General features: G+C 34.4%; 1 protein-coding gene across 4 annotated transcripts in view; it reads right to left on the bottom strand.

Annotated features, from left to right (window-relative positions):
* CDH18 (cadherin 18) overlaps positions 1-16,100 on the bottom strand; it is a 706,139-nt gene that overhangs the window by 64,010 nt on the left and 626,029 nt on the right. For 3 of the 4 annotated variants that reach the window (XM_066374093.1, XM_066374085.1, XM_066374101.1), the window contains exon 7: positions 10,957-11,210. In XM_066374093.1, coding sequence (XP_066230190.1) covers positions 10,957-11,210 — 254 coding nt within the window. Of the gene's footprint in view, positions 1-10,956; positions 11,211-13,003; positions 13,030-16,100 lie in introns of those variants that run through there. The other variant, XM_066374110.1, reaches the window with a different exon arrangement.

Here is a 16,100-nt window from a genome sequence, read left to right as displayed (position 1 = left end):
GATGTTGGCTGATGGTTTATCATATATGGCCTTTATCATGTTGAGATATTTTCTTTCTATACTCATTTTGTTGAGAGTCTTAAACATAAAATTGTGTTGTATTTTATCAAAAGCCTTTTCTGCATCTATTGATAAGATCATGTGGTTTTTGTTCTTTGTTTTGTTGATATGGTGTATTACGTTAACCGTTTTGCGTATGTTGAACCATCCTTGAGATTCTGGGATGAATCCCACTTGATCATGATGTATTATTTTTTTAATATGTTGTTGTATTCGGTTTGCCAGTATTTTGTTTAGTATTTTAGCATCTGTATTCATTAGAGATATTGGTCTGTAGTTTTCTTTCTTTGTGCCATCCTTGAAAACTGTGGTATTTTTAAATATAATTGTCGAACTTACGAGACAAGCGTCAAGAGTGAGTCTTGGATGTAACAGAGGGAATCTGGTCATTTTTTAAAAGTAAAACATTGTTCAGAATTAAATATAAAAAAAATGGAAATAATGTAAGTTATTTATTCTTTCTCTGTGGACCGTTACCAAATGGCCCACGGACCAGTACTGGTCCATGGCCTGGGGGTTGGAGACCACTGCTCTAGAGAACAGAATTTTCTGATTCTGAAAGTTGGACTTGAAAGTGAAAAGAATTATTTCCTGCAGTGACTATCTGTAAAACCCAGAATGTGCGTTTCAATCGCTAAACTTCTATGAAATCTGTCTAAACATACCCTATTTTAGATCTGACCACTTCAGAACTCTTAGTCTGAAAGAAAATGGGGATTTCTTCTGTTTGTGAGCTAAATTAAAAATCTGAAAATGAGTAACTTCTTTATCAGAGTAATCCCCACTCTTTTTGACACTTTACAAAGAACTCTCTAAAATAAGTGCTAGTATTAGTAGTTAAGTGCTTTTACAATAAACATTTTTATTTAAATTTAAAAAAATAAAACCTATGTTTAAATATTTTTTATAACAGTAGGCATAATGTTAGGCATGTGTCCCCAGACCCATGCTATTTAATTCTTAATTTTCTTGGCAAACTTATACCCTTGAGTAATCTACAACATAAGGGCTAGATATCAGCTATGTTCAGATCCAAAGAGGCTTATTCACAGAGTTGCAATTGAATTTCAACTCAAGGAGAACTAAATAGTTCTGCTTAACTACCCTTGGATTTTTGCCTAGCTATATAAATAAAAACTCAGAAAAAGGAAAAAATAAATGTTAGAAAAAAGAAAATATTTGAAACTATATTAGAAGATTAATTGTAGAAAAATTGAATGCTAACTATTTAAAATTAATACATGACATGGCTCCATTAAGCTGTTTATTAAACAATAAAAAATTGATGACAATATTCCCAGTAGGTAACTGCCAAATAATATTCATAAGAAAATCCATTTATTTCCTTTAACAAACCTTCAAACCTTCAAAAAGAAACACATCTTAATACTTTATGAACTTATCTATATTTGTGGGTTTTTTTGCAAACGATAATATTAATTCAATTTATTTTATTTTATTTTATTTTTACAGAGACAGAGAGTCAGAGAGAGGGACAGACAAGGACAGACAGACAGGAATGAGGAGAGATGAGAAGCATCAATCATCAGTTTTTCATTGTGACACCTTAGTTGTTCATTGATTGCTTTCTCATATGTGCCTTGACCGAGAGCTTTCAGCAGACCAAGTAACCCCTTGCTCAAGCCAGTGACCTTGGGTCCAAGCTGGTGAGCTTTGCTCAAACCAGATGAGCCCGTGTTCAAGCTGGCGACCTTGGAGTCTCGAACCTGGGTCCTCCGCATCCCAGTCCAATGCTCCATCCACTGCACCACTGCCTGGTCAGGCTTAATTCAATATTTTGAAGAACATTCAGTAAGTATAATATCTAGTAATCATCTGTGTAGGTGATACAGGTCTTAAATTAGAAATAATGGTGAAATTTGTAAAATTAGAGTTTTGAGAACATTTTATAGTCTATAGCTTTCACAAATACACCAGTGTAAGTTGAAGCTAGAATTATATGACTGGACATTTAAAGATATTCTTCCAATTCTACTTTCCTCCTTAAAACAGACTACACAGAGGTGACATGTGAAACTAGGGGAAACCCTTATATACATATATATTAGTTATTTACAAAAGCAATCTAGTAAGAGGTGATAAAAGCTAACACCTCTGGAACATTTACAATGTACTGCATTGTAACTTATGTGTTTTTTAAACATTAGTTAATTATATATTCAAAACAAATGTAGAAGATCATTACTATTTATAGCCCCATTTTACAGAGGAGAAAGCTGAGGTACAGAGTGATGGAGAATGTTATCCAACATCAAGGAGTTAGTGCAAGAGATTGAAATATTTTCTATGTGTATTATATATATATATAAAAGCTCCTTTTAAAAATAAGTAGACAATATTTGAGGCTTTATATAGTCATTCAAAAAAATTTTGAGAAACACAAGCAAGGAAATAACACTAAAAATACACCAAACAGCAAAACATGAGAATTATTTAGGCATAGATTTAGTTAAGGGAACAAGTAAGCAAATAAAAAAAAGTATTTGCAAACTAATATATATACTTGATGCTCAGAGAATAAATATGCTTTTATTAATTCAATGAGAAAAGTGAAAAGAAAAAGCATTATATATTGAAATAAGGTGAATTTCATTATTCAAATTAGAATATATGGGCCAACAAATAGGCAAACAAGTTATGATGATAGCAAACAGTCACTCTTAATAGTTATTACCTTTGTTCAAGTATTTTCTTCAAAAGAAGCTACTTTAAACAAATTACCCAGTTCATCATTTGTCACTCAATTTCACTTTGATTACATAGGCATAGATTCAAGGAAATTATTAAACATATTAAAGTTCCATTGGAAAAGTTATTTTTCTCTTCAATAACAAAATTTCAGTACTCAGACATATTTATTATTTTGATTATAGTTTGTCTATTTCATTATAAAAATTAACTGAAAACTTATGTAATGAAAAACTATTTATTTTTACAGTGACTTACTGGGAAAAACACAAGTTGATTGAAAGTATAGGATAGCTCTCTCAGTTGTCACACCTTAGATACTTGCAGAGACAAAACATGAGTGATAAAGCAAACTTATTTGAGATTGTGTCTCCCAAACAGCTGTTTTCATAAGTTTGATTGAACTTGACTAATAGGTGGAATTAAGTTTAATCAATATATACCCTGTGGGATACTTCAACAACTTGGCCTTGTCTTTAATTTAACAACAACAACAAAATCATATCCTGCAGTATAGCTTAAATTCATTACAAAATTTAAGGTTTCTTTTGTTCATTTTTGGGATACAATTTATCCCACGTCACGTATGCAGAAAATAATCTTTAAAAAAATTAAACATAAGGATTTTGTCACTTGATAAACATTGTAGTATGTTTCATAAAATGGGCAGCACACAGAGCACATAGATATATTGAAAAGCTCTTTATTTCCTGAACCTAAACAATCCAATGTAACGAAATTACCTAATAGGAATAAAATCCCTGTATGAGAAATGATTTTTCCCCATCAATTTATGTGTCTAAGTTACTAAAATATCATGCGTTCTAATCACCCTGAGTTCTGGAAATGTTATCGAACAATTTAAGACATTTTTTTTAAAAGTTCACGTGAAAGCTATTAAAATGTTTAGTCTCCGGTCAGTAGGCCAACAGAATGTCCTTAGCTATTTATTCCGGGGTTAAAGCAGTTAGTTACACTAGCTTGCCCGGAAAACAGATTCTCTTCCTGGGGTCAAGACGGTGATTTGGGAAAATTACTGTTAGATAAATTTGAGCCAAAAAATGGAAAAAAAATACAGGTCTTCTGTATTTTTATCAGAGCATGGAAAGTGATCATATTCATATTTAATCTCTGTGATTAAGTAGCTGTGTGATCTGGAGCCAGTCATTGGGCCCTCAGTTTATAGATAACTTCATCTGTGTCAGAACAGGGTTGTCTCAGTCACCTTTAGGTCTCTTTATATTCTCAAATGTCATATCCGTGTGACCTTTTGCTGTAAAATTCTTAGTTAATCTAAACATGCTGACTTGGCTATATGGTAGGCAATGCAATTGCAAAACAAGTTATAGATAAAGATGTTCAGTTTTAAGCAGGAGTCTCCTTTCTCTATCTTTACTCGATTAGTATTCAACATCTCTGATGAGTTACCTCCTTTGTATGGCCATGAAGGTACCAATTAGGCTGAACTGAATTTTTAATAAGCTCTATTTTTGAGATGTTTTTAGATTTAATTTTTATTTATTCATTTTAGAAAGGAGAGAGAAAGAGAGAGAGAGAGAGAGAGAGAGAGAGAGAGAGAGAGAGAGAAGGGGGAGGAGCAGGAAGCATCAATTCCCATATGTGCCTTGACCAGGCAAGCCCAGGTTTACGAACCAGCGACCTCAGAGTTACAGGTTGACTCTTATCCACTGTGCCACCACAGGTCAGGCTAAGCTCTACTTTTATAAGCAAGTTTGTTCTATAGAATAAATCTCATATATCAGATGGTATCTTTAACATGAATATATTTTGAATCAGTTTCTGGTCATTTTTTGCCTTTCTTTTCAGATATTTGAATCCAGAATTTAAACCTTCTTAATCATCTTCTTTTTTTTTATTCTTCAAGTTTGGAATAAAACCTTATCATTATTCTGAAATATCTCTGTATTATGCTGTGATAACATTCAACATTGATAAAGTTCTCCTAACTCTCATCTCATCATGAGCTATGTGAAAATTTCAGAGACACTTTAGAAAAACAAACACACAGAGAAGGATGCAATGATTAAGCAGGGGACATAAGCTCACTGAGGCTGCAATTAAACTCAAAATACACTGAATAAACATTACTAACTTTCTGCCACTATTCTATTTCTAAATAATATTTTAGAAAGTTTTTTTATTTGTCAAATATTTTCAACTCTAATCAAATTATATTTTTTATGTTCGCATATAAATGGGCTATTGCTTCCTAATTAGCGTCACATTTGAAATAATTAAGCACATTATTTGTTATTTTCTGCTGACTGCTTTAAAGTTATTATACAAAGAAAACATTAAAAATGGTAACAATAAATAAATGTATAGTTAAATCCAGATTATAAATCAGAGTACTAAATCAAGTATGGTATGTCTTAACAGTATTGTATTTACTACCATATGTTGTAGATAAAAAATGACTTGGCTCTTTTTAGCATCTCTTTTTCCCAGTGTATGAAATGCATCCAAATAGCAGACTTCAAGTAGGCTTTCTGACCAAGTAAAACATCATCTGTTTCCTACTTTGTGATATTTGACTTCTCTATATACAATTGTTTATGAAAATTATTATTATTAGTTGTTGTTGTTAAAATATATGAGGCCTGATAATCTGTTTTTAAAAACAAACAGGGATTTTGGAGTAAAGCAAAACTGGAATTAGGCCCTGGCTGGTTTGCTCAGTGGTAGAGCGTTGGCCTGGCGTGCAGGAGTCCCGGGTTCGATTCCTGGCCAGGGCACACAGGAGAAGTGCCCATCTGCTTCTCCACCCCTTCCCCTCTCTTTCCTCTCTGTCTCTTTCTTCCTCCCCTGCAGCCAAGGCTCCATTGGAGCAAAAAGTTGGCCCGGGCACTGAGGATGGCTCCATGGCCTCTACCTCAGGCACTAGAATGGCTCTGGTTGCAACAGAGCAACGCCCCAGATGGGCAGAGCATTGCCCCCTTGTGGGCATGCCGGGTGGATCCCGGTTGGGCACATGCGGGAATCTGTCTGACTGCCTCCCAGTTTAAAACTTCAGAAAAATGCAAAACAAACAAACAAAATAAAACTGGAATTAAATTCTGGATGTGACATTTCATCACTGCATAAACTTAACCAAATTATTTAATTACTTTTTTTTTTTTAATTGAGAGAAGGGGAGGTAGAGAGACAGACTCCTGCATGTGCCTGACCAGGATCCACCTGGCAACCCCCATTTGGGGCCAATGCTCTGACCATCTAGGGCCATGTTCCCAACTGAGCTATTTTTAGTGTCTGAGGCAGAGGCTACATGGAGCCATCCTCAGTGCCCAGGGCCAAGGTGTTTGAATCAATCAAGCCATGGCTGTGGGAAAACAAGAGAAAGAGAGAGAGCAAAGCAGGAGGGGGAGGGATGGAAAAGGAGATGGTCAGTTCTCCCGTGTGCCCTGAATGGAAATCAAACCCAGGACTTCCACATGCTGGGTCGATGTTCTATCACTGAGCCAACCAGACAGGGCCTTATTTAATTTCTTGAGTCTTAGCTTCTTCATATGTGAAGTGCAACTAATAATATTGACTTTTTAGGGTTCTTCCAGAGGATTTTGGCATGATATATAAAGCCACTAGCTCACAGATAGCAAGCCATAAATGGTCACTATATTCAATAGTCACTTGATATAAGATCACAAGTCCAGAAAGCTCTCTAGCTCTCATGCTCATCTCTCAGGTGCTACTCGGGAGATTCTGAATTCCCTTTGCAGTGTGCCAACAAGTGAGTGCAGCCTGTTTAAACCAAGGGTTTCTTCATCACAGGTAAATAGCCTGGTTCTGTTTTTACTTTTTAAAAAGGTGGTGATTATATTGCTGCCAATTGCATATTCTTATTTTGAGTTGAAAGAGAAAAAAGCTAGACAGGTATTCTCTTAGAAATCTGAGAGTCTTACAAATAATTTAGAAAATTGAAATACAAAAAGCTGAAGGCAGGAAGCTTTTCACAATAGCCTGTAAGACTCAAACTCCCTTTCATTATGAATTCTGAAAACTTGGAGTTAATTGCATTTCAGGGCACATTGCAAGCTTCATATTTTCAATGTGCTTTTCCTTAATTAGTACAAATGTTTGGTCCCTGAGAAAGGTGGAAGTATAAGGCTTCCTTTGTGTTTGTTAATGTTTTCTGTTTTTTAATCACTGTTTGCATCTGAAGGCCCATGTGAATGACACATTTTTATTAAAATCAAGAATAAATATTATGTAAACTCTACCCAGAAATGACAGGTATGGGGTCTAATTATATTAAAGCAACTTTAGAAGGCTTCATTTTAGTTGTCTAACCAAAACAAAGTGCAAAGAATAATGCATATGCTAATGGATTTGTGCTTCTCAATATTAGCATTTGGAGACAATACACCAATTATCTTTGCATTCCAACAACTGGGAGAATGTATTTAACAAATGGGTGTTCAATTAATGCTTCCAATAATATGGAGCAATTACTGAAGCAATTAATAATATCATGCAAGACAATTTTATAGAATTTATCTTATTAAATAAAATGTATACATTGAAATATTGCATGACTATGCATGTATGTGAAACACACATACTGACAGGCAGTTTCCAAAAACATCTTTCTGAGAATCTCTTTCCATGAGTATAATCAGTGCTCCAGTATTACTAATGTACCAGCCATGGTGGTTTATTGTGTATTAGCGTTTCTCAGCCTCAGCTCTACAAACACTTGTACCAGATCATTCTTTGTTGTGAGCACCATCTCTGGCTTCTACCCGCACATCATACTAACTAGGATTCCTCTGCTATTTGTGGCAACCAAACATGTCTTCAGACATTTGTCAAATGTCTCCAAGTGACAGAAACTTTACTGCTGGGTGAGAATCACTATTCTATATGGAGTGGATGTGTTGAGTCTGTTGGCATCTATAGAGCAACACTGAATGAAGTTTGTCCCTGTCCTTAGTTCTTCCTCCTTTGGTCTACCCTTTTGGCACATACGTGGCACTCTTCATAGTAATTTAAAAATCCTTTATTATTTATTTTGAATTGCATTATCACTTTGATTATATACATAATTGCTCATTTTCATCAGTTCCTTCTTCTCTCCCCAACAATAATTGATGTTGTTGCCAGGAGAAATTTCACAGATGTCAGCACAGAGCTTTTTTTTTTTGTATTTTTTCTGAAGCTGGAAACGGGGAGAGACAGTCAGACAGACTCCCGCATGCGCCCGACCAGGATTCACCTGGCACGCCCACCAGGGGGCGATGCTCTGCCCCTCTGGGGAGTCACTCTGCCCACCAGGGGGCGACGCTCTGCCGGGACCAGAGCCACTCTAGCGCCTGGGACAGAGGCCAAGAAGCCATCCCCAGCACCCGGGCCATCTTCGCTCCAATGGAGCCTTGGCTGAGGGAGGGGAAGAGAGAGACAGAGAGGAAGGAAGGGGGGGTGGAGAAGCAAATGGGCGCTTCTCCTATGTGCCCTGGCCAGAAATCGAACCCGGGTCCCCCGCATGCCAGGCCGACGCTCTACCGCTGAGCCAACCGGCCAGGGCCAGCACAGAGCTTTTTCACCGTCTCTCTCTAGCTTCTCTCCACAATCTCAGATCTTGCCCTACTCATATACATAACCTAAGCACCTCAAGTGCACAAAACTGCATTTCCTTTCATTATTCTTTGCCTGTCTCATCCTTACCCTGTGTTTGAACTTCAATTCAAACTTCAATTTATTCTGTCTGGAAGATTTTGTGCACATGTTTTTCCATGCATATCTTTATACTTTTTTAAATTTTTAAAAAATTAGTTTTAGAGAGGGACAGAGAGGAAGGAAGTGAGAGAGGAAGGGAGAGAGAGAAAGAGAGGAACATTGATCTGTTTTTCCAGTCATTCACGCATTTGTTGGTTGATTCATGTAAGTGCCATAACCGGGGATCAAATCCACAACCTTGGTGCGTTGGGAATACTCTCAAGCCAGCTAAGCTAACTGGCCAGGGCTACTTACATATCTTTACCATCATAATCAAAGAGTGCATTTTTTTCTACTTAATTGCTTCACTGGACTTGAAGCTGCTGCTACTCTGTATGCATGTGTTAATTTCTTTATCATGAGAACTATTGTAATATCTGCATATAATAGGTGCTTTGAATATCACAATTAAAACTGAATATACTTCCCATCTCTTTTAACTAAAAGGTACAGACTAAATCATTATTATTTTAATATTCAAAAGACAGTCTTACCAGTGTTTATCAAATACTTTATAACAAACTAACAGCAAGAAATATTTTTACTTTCAAACCTGGTGGTTCCTTTTGGTAAAAATAGGTAGCCACACTTGCAAATATCCTTTATATGTTACAATTTTTAATACAATTAGACAAATTATGCTGACTGTTAATTCTCTAACATGTCATTAAAATGTATCATTCTATGCAATGCTGAAGTACAGTGGATTCTCTTCTGGTTGGAAAACTAATTGACTGCTACTTACATTCCCTTAATTACAGATTACTTTCTATAATGGGGGTGTATGTATATTATTTTGTATAATCTGCCCAACCAATCAGTGTTCAGTTCTTGCTCTCCATGTAACAGAGGGTTAGCAATCAACAGGGTACTCCTTCTGCACTCACAGATGAAGCAGGACTGTTGAACTCTCTATAGTGCACAGAACATTGTTTCTCTCCATGCATTGGTATTGTGGACATCCTTTTTTTTTTAAGCTGAAACAATCATGCTTACATAAAAAGAAATTGAGAGCCTTTACAAACATTAAGTAGCACCAAGGGAAATGCTTAATATATTAGCTTTTGTTAAAATAGAGAACTCAGGGGAGTCAGAATAAAGATGTGAAAAGCAGACAGATTCATTAAGAATTTCAAACTTTATAGGACCTTAGGATTACCCAAGAGTATAAATTCAAGGTTACTAAGGAGTCTTCTAGATATACGCAGTCTTTCATTTTCTCATAATTGAGATAAAAAAATTCTGATTTTGTAAGGTGAATTTTAATTATCTCCACCGCATGACATACAAACATATTAGAATATTTACTGAACATTTACTGACTATGCTAAGTGCTTCATAGCAATCTAATTTAATTCTAACAACATATTTATGCAGCATTATTATTCCTTGTTCATATATCTGTAGTTTACATTCCAAGGTAAAATGAATGTATGAAATCATACAGCCTGTCAGTCAAGATTCCAGAATTCCCACAGTGGTCTGTCTTCGAGTCTGATCTCTAAGTCAGCAGTCTAGATAGCCTTGGACAAGTTGACATTTACTGAGTGACTACTAGGTGCAGAAAACTTTTTATGCACATTGCTCTTGCTTTCTCACAATACCTAAGAAACAGATAGTAGTTTTCTTCTTGTATAGGTAAGGAAAGCTGATTTCCTAAAAACACATAACTATTGTGACAGAACTAGAGTTAGAAAAGCATTATTAGGAAATCCTTCATTTTTGCACTATATCTGTATTTCCTACCACTAAGGGATCAAGATTTCTCTACTTTGTGATTAAATATTTCCAAAAAGTCAATCAATTATGATCATATCTATTGAGTCAAGTGGCAAAAATTAATCAGTGTGGTCATTGATATACTCATAGAGATAGCCACATATATTTACATTTTTTTTTCTTTTTCTAAAGTAAGAAGCAGAGAAGCAGAGAGACAGACTCCCTCCCATATGCACTCTAATCTGGATCCACCCAGCAAGCCCCCTATGGGGAAATGTTCTGCTCATCTGGGACCAGTTGCTATGTTGCTTGGCAACCGAGCTATTTCAGTGCCTGAGGCAAGGCCATGGAGCCATCCTCAGCACCCAGGGACAACTTGCTCCAACTGAGCTATGGCTGTAGGAGGGGAAGAGAGAAATAGAGAGAAGGGAGAAAGGGAGTGAAGGAGAAGCAGATGGTTACTTCTCTTGTGTGCCCTGACTGGGAATTAAACCTGACACATCCACACACCAGGCCAATGCTCTACCACAGAGCCTAACAGCCAGGGACAATATTTATAATTTGACAGAAACCCATCTACTATATTATTCAGTTAAAAAAAACCCAATATTATAATTTAATTGTATTAATAGAAAAATAACTTGGAAATAACATCATTTAAATATTGCATAAATTTCAAATTACTGTGAGGAAATAAAAATATTTATATGTCTAAGATTTTGAAGCATACCATACCTTACTAAGCTATTAGCACTGTCAGGATCTTGTGCCAAAACTGTGCCAACAATAGTTCCAACCTTGGCATTTTCATAGACTTCCATGATGTACGAAGGCATGGAAAATAGTGGTGGTTCATCTACATCCCCAACAATGATCTTCAGCATGGTAGCATCTTTAAAAGGACCCAAGTGAGAGAAGCGAAAATCAAGATGTGTATTTGCTCCTTCTATGTTGAGTGTGTAGGACTTCTTTTTCTCATAGTTCAGTGGCTGTGAGGAAATAAGATTTTCAATATTATTGCAGCTATTACTTTCAAATAAGCATTTAAAAATTTTTTTGAAACAAGCAAATATGAATAGATTTAATTCCATCTATTATCTTTTAAAACAAACTATGATGTTTTCCTTAAAAAATATCACAAGCAGAAATCATTGAAACTCAAGTCTGAAATCAGCTGTGATATTTCACAGTCATAAATATGATGATAATAACTAGGCACCAAAAAATATTTCCCACAGGCAAAAAAAGAATTCTTTTTGGAGGCCTTCATTCTTAGTCTCCAGTAACTTTTTTCTGTCTCTTCACCTAACTACATTATTAATTGTAATAACAATTGCAACTAATTTGATTAAATTTTAAAATAAAGTAGGTTATTTTTGCATTGAAAACATTTATCTCATATCATTGATTTTTATCTATCATCATCTTATTTTTACCTGTTGGTTTTAAACTTTGTTTCATATTTTAAAATCTAAGAACTTTTAAGTTTACAATTTAGTGATATTTTCTTAGAATTTTAGCAAAAAATTTATACAGTTTTGAATTACATTTTTGTTATTTAATTGCTTTTAATTTATAATCTCTTGTAATGCTGATAGCATTGCATGTGTTTTTTAAATTTATTGTATTATGATATAATCAAGTTTGTGCTTTAAATTATAGTCTTTTGTTGACTTTATTTATTTGTTTGTTTATTTATTGTGACAGAGACAGCAAGACAGAGAGAGGGACAGATAAGGGCAGATAGGAAGGGAGAGAGATGAAAAGCATCAATTCTTCATTGTGGGACCTTAGTTGTTCAGTGATTGCTTTCTCATATGTGCCCTGACTGGGAGGCTATAGCAGACCGAGTGACCCCTTGCTCAAGCCAGCGACCTTGGGCTCAAGCTGGTGAGCCTTACTCAAATTAGATAAGCCCACACTCAAGCTGGCACTTTGAGATTTCAAACCTGGGTCCTCCGCATTCCTGTCTGACACTCTATTCACTGTGCCACTGCATGGTCAGGTTGTTCCATTTATTTTTTTAGCTTTGAGTCTTTAGTAACCTTATACTCTTTTTAGTATTTTTTTAAATTGTCCAACCAATGTTTATTTGTATTCTATTAGTAATACATGTCAAGAATTATAAATTTGACTTAACATGCTGTAATAAATAAGGTCTATATGGTGTTTTGACTCAAGGAATCTATCATCTAATGTAGGATATAAAATAATAAACAGACATTTACTGCAATATATAAAATGCTGTAAGACTGGTTACTATAAAAGTTAATAATAAAAATACAAACCTAGGTGAATGTAAGCAGCTAGGTAATAGTTGTAATAAGAAGCACCTTTGCAGATAAGAACTGAATGTTTGGGAAATGTTAAACATGATGCACATAATATGCTCTGTGACCTAAAGTCAGCTCAGATTTATGAGTTTAGAAAATTGACCCCATTGTCAAAAGTCTCCATTATGATGTTCTTGGAGGTGATCCAGAGTCCAGAATTTAATTTGAGCCTAGTAAAGTTATCTACTGATGCTCATTTTCTTATTATTATTTATGTGAAGAAGATAATTTTTTTCATCCTTAATATGTCACTGATTTTGCATTAGTTTGTTTCATTCTTGAAGTTATTATTTTTTTTTTTGGCAATGTCAAAGATTGATCATTCTCTATGGAGGAACTTAGATATTTTCTTTTACCCTAAGATCTAAGGAAAAGCTGATTACAAATGATGTCCTAAAGGAATTCTATAAATTAGAAAGATCAGTCTTACTGATGATTATTTTCCTTACCTCTTCTGAATTGCCTTGGATAATTGGACTTCCCAGAGATTGGTATTGCATAAAAAGAAAAATAAATGTTTAATTTCCAAACTAGATATTAAGAAACTAGAACCTAGAAAACTTCTCAGGTCATGGGGACATGTGTAAGACTATGCCACTCTCATATGTTACAAGACAAAATAAAAATAAAAAAATTCTGAAATCTCAGATAATCTCCCATCCAAGTACTAACCAGGCCCGATCTTGCTTAGCTTCCAAGATCAGATAAGATCAGGCACGTTCAGGGTGGTGTGGCTATAGACAATCTCAGATAATCAAATGTGGATCACAATATATATGCACTTATCAATTGTAAAAATTATATATTGTAAATGTATATATTTTAAAGAAATCTTAATTGATTCTGCAGTTTGTGATTCACCAATAGGGAGCCATTTTCTTCTGAGGCAATTTAAATTAGAAATAAATTGCCAAAGTAACTAATATCCATCATGGTTGGGAGTTGCATAACTCCTAGTAGGACTCAGATTGCTTATGTTTTTCTTTTCTTGACTCCTCTCTCCTTAACATTAATAAATGGGAATCTCTCTCTGACAAAAATAACAAATCCTATCCAAATTTAAATAATGTGTTTCAGAAAGGTACAGATTGCTGCCTATCAGGAATTGAGTAGATGAATTTGGTCCTTCTTGGCTCAGACGAAAACATCCTTGGCAAGTTTACCATTTGTTTAAGATCAATGTACCTTTTTAAGGTCAACCTGCTGCATCATGTAGACTTTATAATGACTAAGGTTCTTCTATATACACATGAGTGTTTGAGACCTTAACACTAAAAAACAAACAAACAAACTAGGATCTATTTTATTTACTAAGGATGGTTACCATTCTTGCCTCATAACACAAAATTTTATAACATACATCTCCATTCATTCATTGGTGTTGGCATTCATGCCTTTCTGACTTTCTGAGGTAATTCTAGCCACTTCTAACCTATCAGATATTATTATCAAGCTGTGCATCCAATACAACAGGCTTCTCATTTTCCATTTTTTTTCACATCCTTCTGCAAGTTAGATGTCATTTGTCTTAACACTAAACTATTTACTGCTAAGAGGCTGGCTGTTTATATGAATATATAATTTTACGTTTATGATTATTAATATATATTTAACTACCTCTAGACAGGGACAATCATTTTGTAGAACCTGTTTTCCAGGACTGATATATGAATGAATAGAGTCCCATGTGCAGCCACTAAGGAATAACAGGATTATTTCAGGTTGTGACAGAAATTTAGAAGGTAATTAATACAAATGGAAATATTTTAACAAACTCATTTATAAAAAAACTTGGCCATGCTAAATTAAAAGTTTAGAAAAAGTGATAAGAAATTATATTCATTTGTGTATTCTTAGTGATTGCAGGATTATGTATACATAATACTAATTATGTTAATTATTTGTTTTGTATCACAACTACCATAGTATACAATAATTAGATTATGATAATTATTTTTTCTATTATTGTAAGTCTGGCAAAGTTATCCAAATACTTACCATTCATAAACTTTAAATAGATATTTTAGTAATTTCCTAGTAATTTTCTATTTATGGGAACTATTTAGAACTCTGAATTTTAAATTCCTTAGTACCAGGGAGATATTTTTATATATATATATATATATATATATATATACACACATACACACACACACACACTTTTTTTTACTTAAAAAATAGTCTATAAAATACAGTTTGCCACGATGAGAAAAATCTATGCATCTAATACCTCATTTTGATGAGAAAATCTTACAAGGAAAACATTTGAAAAAAAATTACCTAGGTTATTCTAGTGATACAGAAAACAGCAACATAAAATTTTATGGCTGAGAATTTTTAAAACACAAAACATGCATTTTTAGCCTTAAAAAAGCAAATAGAAAAGAATTTCATAAAATAAGATATAGTTTGAACTTAAAAGTATGGTTATAGAACAAGGAATTTTTCATGAGTATAAGAGTTTGTCCAATTCTACATAATGCTAACTCTCCATGCTTTTTAGATCTTTTTTGGTGGATTCTGACAATAATCAGTCAAATTGAATAATTGATTAAGACATTGAAGCTAAAGAAAAAATCTGAGAGAATTCCTCCTTTCATAACTACTTGAAAACTCTTAAGAAGAGTAGACTCCAGGCTTTGGTGATTTGTTCCCCATTATTTACTCTATACATTTTGTCCTACCAAGATATTTGATGTGGGGATGGGAGTTGGTAATGTGAATATAATTTATTCCATTTAACAAGATTTAATAACTATGACATATTTGTCTTCTTAGAAATTGCAAGTCTGGATTAATAATTCTAATTTAAATATTTCCCAGAGATTGAAGTGATGTGCTCACAAATCAAGGAATGTCTGGGGCCATCAGAAGCTGGAAGAATCAAGGAATGGATTATCCTCATGAGGTTATGGGGAAAAACACATCCTAGCCAACTTCTAGCTTGATTTCAAACATCTGGCCTTTGGAACTGAGAGATAATGTTTTAAGCCACCCAGTTTGTTGTAATTTGTTACAGGATCCCTAAATACTAATATATATTTTACTTGTTTCATTTAAAAACACAGTGGAGCTATTAGCAGAATGCATATCAAAAGTACAATGAGATACCAGCTTCGCAGCTGTTGGAATGGCTATTATCTACAAGGTAAGTACTAACAAGTGTTGGAGAGGTCGTAGAGAACTAAGAACCATCATTAACTGTGTTGGAAATGTAGACTGATACAGTCACCATGAGAAACAGTCTGGAGGTTTCTCAAAATATTAAGAATAGAATTAACATATGGTCCAGCAATCACTCTCCTGGATATCTACCTGAAATATTTGAAAACATTTATTCACAAAATATATGTACCCCTATGTTCATTGCAGCATTATTCATAGTGGCCAAGACATTGAGACAACCAAAGTGTCCTTCAAAAGAGGATTGGCTACCCTGATTTATTGATGTCACCCCATTAAAATAAAAATTTATTAAAAAAAGAAAAAGAAATACACTTAGAAACTTAAAAAAAAAAAGAGGATTGGCTAAAGAAGACTGGTATT

This window comes from Saccopteryx leptura, chromosome 1 (genome assembly GCF_036850995.1).
Source record: "Saccopteryx leptura isolate mSacLep1 chromosome 1, mSacLep1_pri_phased_curated, whole genome shotgun sequence".
NCBI classification, from domain to species: Eukaryota; Metazoa; Chordata; class Mammalia; order Chiroptera; family Emballonuridae; genus Saccopteryx; species Saccopteryx leptura.
This window is presented reverse-complemented; position numbering and strand designations above follow the sequence as displayed.